Below are 10,984 nucleotides of genomic sequence, written 5' to 3'. Positions count from 1 at the left end.
ATGAATGCGCCGATGAGACATAAAATAGATCCGAGTTACAAAGCCCCTCGCCCTTATAGTGTGAATATTTTGTTGCGATTGAAATTAAGAAATTGTATAGAAGAAACTGCTGAATGTGTCAGATACAAAAGAGACTTATATATTGTTATCTACACAAGCATACGTTATCGCGGAGGATTACGTTGGGGAAGGTGTTTGGAGTAATTTTTGGCGCGCCGTAAGTGACGTAACTCTCTAGATTAGGATTGGCTGACGCAGGGCAAACCCCCTCAAAGCTTGTTTGTTGATACACACACTGGCGCAAATAAGCGGTATTGTTTTTAATTTCAGGTGACATTAAAAGGAAAGATATAAACAAACTTTACCATAAAACTTTTTTACACTGTATCTATTTTGTTGTTACTGATAAATCTGAAACATTTTATCTGAACATTGTATAACAACAGTACAAAAAAAGTAAACAGACAACAGGATTTCAAAAGACATTTATTTTTTTCTTCAGTGAGAAAGAAAACAAAATATAAACAATACACTCTTCGATGAATCTTTGCATTTTTTCAAATTCATCATTAAGTACTAACAAGTTGTAAAAATGAAGACAACAAGATAATCAGTGTTGAATCTGCAATTAATAAGGGCAATGACTTTAAGCAATAGCGGCAAGATAGTCCTTCACCTCCGCTGGGGTCAGTCTCCTAAATCCGGCTTCATTGCAGATTCCCACCTCGATGTTGTCTTCAGTCATCTGACCTTCAAAGCTTTCCTGTAAAGTAATACATACCAGTCAAATTGCCATTAAAGATACATTTGACAATTCAGATCTATGCAAATACTTATGATGTACAACACATGACTGGATTTATTTTAACAACCAGCAAACATGGCTGGAGTCAGTTTTGGAGCTGGGAATTATCACCTTAAGAGTCAAAATAGCAGTGTGAATTGCATCTTCCAGCTCAAGATCCTCATTGTATCTGAAAGAGGAAGATGAAGGAAATCAAATAATGTTTTAAGCTCTTTGAAGATAATTCTTTTAATGGAACGAACTGGTATATGAAAAGCATTTCATACCTTTTTTCAAGGAATGTTTTTCCGTTCACGTAGTTTTTTCCCATTGCTGTGGCTTTCCATGCAAAGTATGCTCCCTTTAACAGAGCGAAATTCATTTTAACACAGTACAAAATATATTCTGAGGAGAGCTATATATTAAAACCAAGTTAAAACCAAAAACTAAATTGTGAAATCAAAAGAAATATCATACCGAGGGGTCAGACTGAAAAAGGTATGGGCGGTCTTCATCCCAGCCCGCAATCAAAAGGGACACCCCAAATGGCCGCACACCTCTGTGAATAAACAGCATCATATATATTTAATTGACATTTATAATTAACAGAAACCTGACATAAGTCTTAACATAAATCTTTAGAAGGCATACCCAGACTGTGTATACTCCTGCATAACAGAGGCCACTCTCTGAACAAGTTGGCCTGTAGGTATAGGCTCTTGATACACCAGAAAGTACTGCTGTGCCAGTTTCCTTGCTCTTCTTACCAAGACCCTGCATACACAAAAGGCAAAACTCTTACCGAACTCATCATCTTGGCCATATAAACCAACTTTGTTATATAAAGGTTACAAAACTTAAAAATGCTCTTTACATTATGCAATACTATAAAACAACATCCTTTATCATGTGTACTTGCCACCTCTAAAGAGTTTTATATAGGACATAAAGTTTGAAAATCTGTACCTGTAATCTGGACCCATGCCACTGTAAACCATACCAATGTGTTTGGTTATGGGCTCCACTTTGTGAACACTTTGCTCATCATACAGAATAGATTTCTGTTTCTTTTCTGTAGCCAAAACAACACCATTTGAAGCTGTGAAAAAGAAATCGGAATAAATAGATTAACCTTGTAGTCCAGTGAAAACTAACAGACCAATGAGACCCATTATTTGCTTCAATTAGCTTTGTATCCAACAATAAGGCACATCTAAGAAATACATAATAAGAAAAAAATTCTTTACATTTGAAAATGTGCAAAGTTTGGAAAAAAAATCATCACATACCTTTTATTCCCACTGAAGGAGCACCAGCCGCTACAGCTGCTAAAGCATACTCGATCTGAACCAACTTCCCTGAAGGGCTGAACACAAATAGACGAGATTTAATCAAGATCTCCAGTTAGATTCACTATGCTGGACATTTGCGGAAACAACCAATATACAGATATACATAAATGTTTCCTCCATACATAATCACAATCTCTAATGTAACAAGTGAATGTAAACAGGGGGAGGTACCACTGCTTAAATAGCTTGCATTTAGATTCCTAAATAACTTTAAGTAAATAACACATTTAAAACACATAAATGACAAGAGGGAACTTCTTGTCTTAATCATATGCTTTCATGTCATATATATTTTCAAGTCACATGCATATATATGAAATGGACAAACATGAAAAGCGTCCTCTGGTACACTGAAAGTGAAAGTAAAATCAAGTTCAAATAACAAAGAGAAAACCATGTTTAGTAATGTAAAACACTTCAAAGAGTGGTAAAATAATTATTGTGTGATGCATTATCCATTTAGTTCACTCTACTGATAAAAGCTGATGAGCAGCAGGAATAAGTAGGACTGCATTACAAACACAGTGACTCTGCATCAATGCCCGGATGATATTAAATCAATGCTTTCGATTTACTGAGGTCTTTCTAAGTCTCGGGGTTTGTTATGTGATAAAACACACACTCGTTGTGACCCTGGTAAACAAAGTATATGAAATAATATAGTAATAAAATTACCTGAATGTGGTAAGAGAGAAACTGTACCCTCTTTCTGCCATGGCGGTGCTGTGTTAGGGAAATGACGATAGACGTTTAATTGATCTGATTGGTCGGTAGCGTCACTGAAGGGAAATGTGGGTAATGAAGTGCACACATAAATTCTTCGTGTTTATATTATTTTCCAGCTTCTTTAGTTAGAATCATTAATGCACATTAAGATAAAAACACTTAAAAGAGTACCTACAAAGTATTTTATTTACGTTTTCGCATTGTTTACCTTCAAAATCAACGATACAAATAAACGATACTTGAACTGCAATTCCCAGATTTCACCGGCACACGATCAAGCGCAGGCGCAATGTGACGCTTAGCAGTGACCGTGAGGATGTTTGCTCTGTACATGTCGGAATAAACTCATGAAACAAATCACAATGTCGTTATCGGGTTTACTTCAGTTTGTCAGATCTTCACTGCAGCGACTGGAGCTCAGTTTAGCGCAGTCGATGGGGTTTGACAGGAGCCTTGGTAAGTGGACATACTAAATGAATGTGCCATGTGTTACTTATCCGTTCATATCACTACTGTATATGTACTCATATCACATCTTTATCTGAATGTTTACATAATTTAGATTTTTCTTATCATTCTCTGCGCTGTTTTAATGTCACCAGTCTCTGCTGTATAAAGTGTTTTAAGGAGACACATGGCTTTATGTTTGTAATGTGAGAGGAAGGCTACTCCAGTTTTAAGGGACTAAACTATTCATCTTTATATATTTGCCACTGTTTTTTGCTTACTAAATACGTTTAGGTTGCACAATATTTCAGAAAGCATAATTTATGCCTTTATATACCTTTTATGAAGAATTTATTGATAGTAAATTGAGTGACATGTATGTTTGAAATGCTTGTGTGTTTAAAACATTTAAACCACGCATTTGAATTATAGTTTAAATAATTCAAACAAATAATTGATGCATTCAGGTCCAGCTCTGGCAGTGAATGGTCCCAGCATTTTCCCTATAACCCATAACAATGGTGATGAAGAAAGCTCAGAGCCAAGTCTTTTGGACAGCATTTTCTGGATGGCAGCTCCTAAAAAGAGACGAACCATCGAAGTGAATCGTTGCAGAAGACGAAACCCAAATAAACTGATAGAAGTCAAAGTAAGAACTTTTTGGTTCCTTTATTTTTAAATAAACAAGCCCATTAGTACATTAAAAAGCATTAAACATCGATACAAATGTGTTGTACTATGTTTAGTTTTATGCATTTTGCTGATACTCTTACAGGGTGACTTACAGAGGTATACATTTTGTCAGTCCATGGACTTACTGGGAATTGAAAATAGTTTGGATGAACCAGCATGACTTTATTTAACTCTTATGTTTCATAATTTGCTTACTTCTCTTCCAGAACAATATTGAGCCGTGTCACGAGTGTGGCAACATGAAACTCAAGCATGTTCTGTGTGGATTCTGCTATGAAAAGGTCAGGAAGGAGACAGGAATGATACGAAAGCAGATCTCCATCATGGAAGGTGGACCTCTTAACACTCCTGCTGTGGACTCTGTTGTTTTATATGAAAATGAAACTCCTTCGGAAGCAGACAAGAGCAAGAGAATAATAGAGCGCAGCAGGAAACGTCCATATTGGTTTCACTTGTAATATATGTTCTTGACTTTTTTTGTTTAATAAATATCAACTTTAACACGTCCATGAACTCTTTTTGTCTTTTTTAGTTAATATTGGAACCTCAGTGAGTTTTTAGTAGGGCTTTTATGTTTGATCATCACTCCTTAGATCAGGTGATGCCACTATGAAGTTATAACTACTTATAATATATGAAATGCAGTTGTTTCAGAATACGGTAACTAAGATCTCATAACTAATATTATTGCCAGGCATCAATTTCTAATAGAAAAACTGATCGTATTTATCAGTGGTTATGCAAGGTTGTGAAACATCCGACTGTAGAGCTTTGCAACTTTTTTTTAAATATTTTAAATATAGGAAAAAGAATGATGACACAACAGAAAGATCATAGTGTAAGTAAAGTACATCTATATGCAATAAGAAGTGGTGTAAAAAAGTTTTCTATTACTTACAGTGAGTTGTGGCTGTCAAAACTACAATGCTCATTATTAGTTTGGATGCTGCATTCACTGCATAGTCATGTCCTTGAGTCTGCGCATTTCATGCGCCGCTAGGAGCATCTAGAATCCCACATGCCCCGCCTTCAGGGCTATACTAACCAAGCAGTTCGTGGGGGTGTTTATTTGAATAATTTTAAAGTTTGAGCAAATAAAATAATTTGTACAAGCATATAATAAGAAATATTGAAAAAAATATTATAATTACCTATAACTGTCCATTAGTTATTTAATACATTGAGATAAATAGGAATAAAACAGAACTCCCACATACAAATCTAAATGGACTCTTCGGTGTTTTTAATTTGTTCTTCGGTGCCTGTCAGCAAGGATCGCATGTTTATAACTTTAGGTTGTTCAAGGTAAGCAAATGGAAGAGTAACTATTTGAACAGATTAATTTTATCTGTATATATCGTTAAATAAATGCGCATAATTTTGAAACTACTGTTCATGTTTTATTTGTAGCTGTGTAACGTTAGGGGTGTGCTGCGGGTCATTCATATGAGGCTAACGTTATGACGATTAAAAAGTGACTACAGAACTATAATAATATTTTATATGTTCAGTGTTATGGTTTGTTTTAAGTATGACAGATACAATACGTCGGCATCCCAAAACAGACACGTGTACAACTCACCTGTCAGTTTAACAAAACAACACTTGTTAAACCAACACTTTGGGGCGGTTTCCCGAACAGGGCTTTTACTAAAATGCATGTTTGAGCTGCTTTAATTTCAAAACATCTTGCACTGTCTAATTTTAACATATATTAGTGACATTGTTTTGTGTCAAGATGTGCACATGTAACGTTACTGTTTTGTTTGTAAAAACTAACGTAAATATCCTATTATAAATAAGGCCTAGATTAACCTAAACCCTGTCCGGGAAACCGCCACTTTGAGTTAATTCTTATTAGCTGATCAATCTTACTGATGGAAAACAGTATTTAATTGAAATATAGACAGTGTGCTGTCAGTTCAAAGCATCAAATGAATCAGCCATGCATAAATATACATTTAGTATATACTTTCAATTTCTGCTGCTGATCAGAGTTTCTCCATGAACAACCTAAATGATCCTCCACAATGGAATATTAGACCAGATCCAGGTCCAGATGATAGTGGTAGATGGAATTACGCCCTGCTGGTGCCCATGATTGGGCTTGCAGCATTTCGTAAGTATCAAGCACACAAAAAATAAAAGGGAAATCGTGTAATTCATTAACTATTGACTTCAAATTTTCTTCATGTAGCTCATTTACATACAGTTCATAAGTAAACTCTGTGTGGTTTAACTTTATCTAGGTTGGATATGGACTCGAGAATCAGAGAAACAGATCCAAGATGCGAAAGCCAAGTATGATAGCGACATGGCAGCTATCACCAGACAGTTGGAGATGAAGTACAGGGACACCCTGACGGAAAACCGTCGGACGGCGGCGCATCTGGAGTTGGAGCTTGAGAAGGAACGCCACCGCGTGGAGGGCTACAGGAAAGCACTGATCTCTCAAAGTCAGCAGGTCATGGAAGAACGAAAGCAGCTTCAGGAGGAACGGCAGCAGTTGGAGCAGGAGAAAAATCAGCTGCTGGAGTCCGGTGTGGCCGGGGCAGCGTTGCGAACGGCCTTGCACAGAGAAAAAGAGTGGCAGCGAAAGGCTCAAGCTTTGCTGCGGGAACTGGAAATACAATTAGTGGAAAGGCAGGACGCTTTCTGCAGCATCTTTTTGCCACGGGAACATCGTCTGGAGATGGAGAAGAACCTGCTGGTGAAAGTGGCAACAGACCCTGTGGGTGCCGAGCTGAATTTAGAAGATGATCTCAGGGACATTTTTAAGAAGGACACACACTGTGCATATTTGTTAAACACGGATAAACATAAAAATGGAAATTTGATGTGGTTGTATCTCAGGTACTGGCAACTGCAGGTCACCCTGCAGAAACACAGGAGAGCGGAGGAGGCGCTTAAAGGAGCTCCAACAAACTTGGGCAAATTCTTTGACAATCATTTCAGAAAATGAACACTTCTATTTTGGTCACACAAAAAAAACTTATCTTTATGCTTCTTTTATTTGTTTGGATCACAGTTCTTACAACCCTACACATTGGCTACATTATAGATGAATAAAAATGAATTGTTTATGGAGTTGTTAGTTCAACGTAAGCCATTATGTACCACACATTATTGAAGATGTAAACATAATTATTCGCTGTTACTGGCATGTGCAATAAATACTTATCTGAAATAAAAAAGAAATTACATTTTAAATAAATCAAAATGGTTTATTGTTCTTTTGTACCATAATGCACATAAATGGGCATAAATTAAATTACAGTTCAGAAACAATGTGTAAATGACACTGGAAGATGAATTATAACATTTACAGTAGTATAGAAGATATGCAAGAGACCCATATGACCTTGAAAGGAGCTGACGTTTTAAAAAGAATTTAGGACGTTTTTGATAACCTTTGTCAGGGTGTCCAAATACTTTTTGTGTATTCTCAAAATAAAAATAAATAAACGCATGCTCACACCCCTTGTGCTGTGAATAAGTCTTCAGAAATAGGAATGAGTTCACCCATCACACCCCCCACAGCTTTCGTCACCTCATCATTCCCGACGTTGGGAACGATGCAACTCTTGCGGTGGAGATATGAGGCTGGATGCTCTGAACTCCAGACTCCTAGGTTGTATTACCATCGGCTTATGGTCGGTGATGGATGAAATCTCTCTCTTCTGAGGCCAAATTCCTCTTGAAATAGTCTCAGTGTCCAAAGAAGTGGGAGAAGGCTCACGGGTCACATCAGGCTTTGTGATGCCCCTCGGCACAAATATTGGTATCGGGAGAATGCTTTTGTAAGGTAATTGATATTCCCGCATTGTCTCACCCTCTCTTCCCATGCAGAGCATCTGGTTTGGGAATCTGCGTATTGTGAAGTGAACCACCTGTTTGCTTTCATAGCTTTCTTTCTTCACAGAGTCCTTCTCAAAGCGCGTCATCCTGTGGAAAACAGAAGTTAGTAAGAGGTTATACATGATAAAGTGTTTATTATACAGCTGCTTTACAACAATGCACTTTGTGAAAGTGTCCTTAGAAACTATACACAGGAATAATGATTCTCAAACTGGGGGCCATGACCCCCTGGGGGGCCCTGAGATGGTGCCTGGGGCCCCCAGTTTAATCACATTTGATAAAATAAATAAATTCATCATAAATTCTGTGTAATTAAACCTAAAAAAATTAAAAATAAGGCTACTTACAAATAGCACTACATTGTACACTTTGTACTTGTACACAAATTTTAAGTTTTGGAATGTTTTATGTCCTTAATTTTCTTTGGGGGGCACAAAGGGATGCACTGTACTTAAGGAGGGGGCTGCATGCCGAAAAAGTTTAAGAACCACTGTTCTAAATAAAATGATTTGGTTAACCATACAAATAATGTATTCAAGATTTTCCCAGGGGAACAAAGTATCCTGTATCCTGTATTAATCCAGGACTAGGCCTTAGTTATATTAGGACATTTTAGAAGTTTCCACCTTTCAAAAAACAATACTGGTGTGCATACTGAGACAAAACAAAGGCACTGTTAATTATTATGTCAGTGCAATATTTTTTAAAAAAAAGATGAAACATGCATTTTAGTCTGGGACTAGGATAAACCCTGTCTGGGAAAGATTAATACAGGACTAGGACTTGGTTATATTAGGACATTTAAGTAGTTTTTACAAAAAAACTTAACAAAAAACAATAGTGCTGTGCATCTTAAGGTTTAGGTTAATCCAGGACTAGGCCTTATTAATATTAGGTAACTTATTAATATTAGGTAACTTAAAGGGAACATATCATGAAAATCAGACTTTTTCCATGTTAAACTGCTATAATTGGGTCCCCAATGCTTCTATCAACCTAGAAAATGTGTAAAAGATCAACCCAGTAACTAAGTTTTGGTAACTATTTTCTGTAAGCATGTGAAAAAATAGGTAATTGAAATTTGGCTCCCTTTGTGATGTCAGAAGGGGATATACCGCACCTTAATCTGCACTATCCAACCACGGCACTGCCATTCAGTGCAAAGATCATCCATTTGCATTTTAAAGGACACACCCCAAAATGGCACATTTTTGCTCACGCCTACAAAGTGGCAATTTTAACATGTTATAATAAACTATATGGTATTTTGTGCTAAAACTTCACATTTGTACTCTGGGGACACCAAAGATTTATTTTACATCTTAAAAAAGTATTGTGAAATGTCCCTTTTAAGTTTTTACAAACATACCTTACAAAAAACACAAGTGTGCATCTTAAGATAAAACAATGTCAACAAAATATGTTAAAATTAAACAAGACAAGGTGTTTTTAAATTAAAGAAGCTCAAACATGCATTTTAGTCTGGGACTAGGATAAGCCCTGTCCGGGAAACCGTCCCTTAAAGTTATAGTCTTTAAAAAAAAAAACACTTTACCAACATATACAGCAAATATAAACATACTTGTATTCTGGTCTTGTCTCCATCATCAGGTCTAACCAGGTGGCCTCATATGATTCTCTGGCAATCTCATCCGTCTCCTGGAAGTCACTGTAGGAGTTCAGCAGATTTGACCTGGGTGTCCTGCTCAGACAGTGCATTTCATCTGGTTATGGACTCTTAACTAATATAAGCTTAATTCTACTTCAGTCAGAAAGGCGTAAGCCATATCCTCTAAGTGCTACTTCTTCTGTGCCAATGTGTCTTATAAAGGTTTGTTGCTATTTTTAAACCCTACCATCAATCCATCATGACCCCAGAAGTGTTTACAGATTGTTTTAGTTTGATGAGGTACTAACCACTAATTCCAAGTCTGTTTAACTGACATTTAAGACACAGCTCCACCAGCAGGTCAGTGGTGCCAAATGCCCCATCTGATCTCAGCTTTCCTGTCCTATGTGGAACAGTCCTGTTACTGGGGATAGCAACAAAATGCTGTTTACTTTTTCTATGTGTATATACTGTTCAAATTAAATACATACGGATGAATAAATGATTGGTGACGGCAAAATTAAACCATCCCTGACATAAAAAATAAACTAAGAAAAAGGTGCAGATTTATCTGACACGTCTAATGTTGGAAAGATCTTTTGTCTGTCTTGGTCGTGAAGAGCACATACAGCATTATGGGATGCTTCTCATACTGTTGCTATGGAATCCAGAGAAATATGTCTCCTCATACCACTCTGCTAGATTCATGTATGCTTACTGTAGGTGAGAAACATAATCCATCACTCATATCAACAATTCTTTCTTGAGTTACTGGTGAACCAGACCCCTCTTTAGATGTGAGGATTCCCATGAGGCCATTGTTAAATTTAGCCTAAGCAACAGTGTTTCAAACAATTGTTTTTAATGCGATTAAGACAGATCAAACAATGATTCTTACAGGTTGTATTTCACCCCTAAAAACAAAGAAAAATACTTTTTTTAAAGAAATATTTAAATCACAGATACCTTTATTGCATTGTGATATATCACTTACAATTACCCATTCCTTCTCAATAGTGTAATACATACGGTTAAATAATATATATTATTTGTTCTTGTTTATGCTGAATAAATAAAATAACTGTAATATGCTAAAATGATTAACTTTAAGAACAATTGAATAAAAATCATCATGAGAGAATAATGATAATATAAAAAATTAAAAAACTATAAAGACGTTAAAATAAAAGCATTACAGTATGAAAATTCCTCTTTGAATTTGAGAGAATTATTATGTACAGACAGGTTAAGTAGATTTCAGTGACTCCAACATCTTTTGAAAACCTATGCAGTGTTTGCAGAGAAATTATAGTGATGCGTTTAACGCAAGGCGCAGCATCACATTACTGCAGTCTGAGCCAAACCAAAGCTCTGGCCCCAGTGTCCTGCTGCAAGGCATGCCAGTTTCCTCTGAAACAAGACCCATGTGCTGACTCTAGCTGCAACAACTGTGGATGACGGATACATGAAATGGCCTTTAAACAAAAAAATACTCAGACAACTTATATATTGTTA

The 10,984-nt window shown here is 36.5% G+C and overlaps 4 protein-coding genes across 4 annotated transcripts; 2 read left to right on the top strand and 2 right to left on the bottom strand.

Annotated features, from left to right (window-relative positions):
• Positions 1-469: 469 nt before the first annotated feature.
• On the bottom strand, positions 470-2,909 carry psma2a (proteasome 20S subunit alpha 2a). The gene is made up of 8 exons (XM_065298709.1): positions 2,812-2,909; positions 2,074-2,150; positions 1,751-1,883; positions 1,436-1,558; positions 1,262-1,343; positions 1,072-1,145; positions 917-974; positions 470-763 (listed from the first exon to the last, which is right to left on the bottom strand). The coding sequence occupies exons 1-8, from the start codon at positions 2,850-2,852 to the stop codon at positions 647-649; spliced, it is 705 nt and encodes a 234-aa protein (XP_065154781.1). The 5' UTR covers positions 2,853-2,909; the 3' UTR covers positions 470-646.
• Positions 2,910-3,129: 220 nt separating this feature from the next.
• Positions 3,130-4,509, top strand: mrpl32 (mitochondrial ribosomal protein L32). Its single transcript, XM_065298710.2, has 3 exons — positions 3,130-3,318; positions 3,777-3,958; positions 4,209-4,509. Exons 1-3 carry the CDS (start codon positions 3,210-3,212, stop codon positions 4,458-4,460), a joined length of 543 nt encoding a protein of 180 aa, XP_065154782.1. The 5' UTR covers positions 3,130-3,209; the 3' UTR covers positions 4,461-4,509.
• A 729-nt stretch (positions 4,510-5,238) lies between these two features.
• On the top strand, positions 5,239-7,222 carry ccdc127a (coiled-coil domain containing 127a). The gene is made up of 3 exons (XM_065298711.1): positions 5,239-5,307; positions 5,998-6,121; positions 6,252-7,222. The coding sequence occupies exons 2-3, from the start codon at positions 6,007-6,009 to the stop codon at positions 6,962-6,964; spliced, it is 828 nt and encodes a 275-aa protein (XP_065154783.1). The 5' UTR covers positions 5,239-5,307; positions 5,998-6,006; the 3' UTR covers positions 6,965-7,222.
• LOC135789100 (telethonin) lies at positions 7,206-9,693 on the bottom strand. Its single transcript, XM_065298712.2, has 2 exons — positions 9,443-9,693; positions 7,206-7,947 (listed from the first exon to the last, which is right to left on the bottom strand). Exons 1-2 carry the CDS (start codon positions 9,577-9,579, stop codon positions 7,557-7,559), a joined length of 528 nt encoding a protein of 175 aa, XP_065154784.1. The 5' UTR covers positions 9,580-9,693; the 3' UTR covers positions 7,206-7,556.
• Positions 9,694-10,984: the final 1,291 nt, after the last annotated feature.

Source organism: Paramisgurnus dabryanus, chromosome 13 (assembly GCF_030506205.2).
Source record: "Paramisgurnus dabryanus chromosome 13, PD_genome_1.1, whole genome shotgun sequence".
NCBI lineage: Eukaryota > Metazoa > Chordata > Actinopteri > Cypriniformes > Cobitidae > Paramisgurnus > Paramisgurnus dabryanus.
Note: the sequence above shows the minus strand (reverse complement) of the source record. Positions and strands in the feature narration are given on the sequence as shown.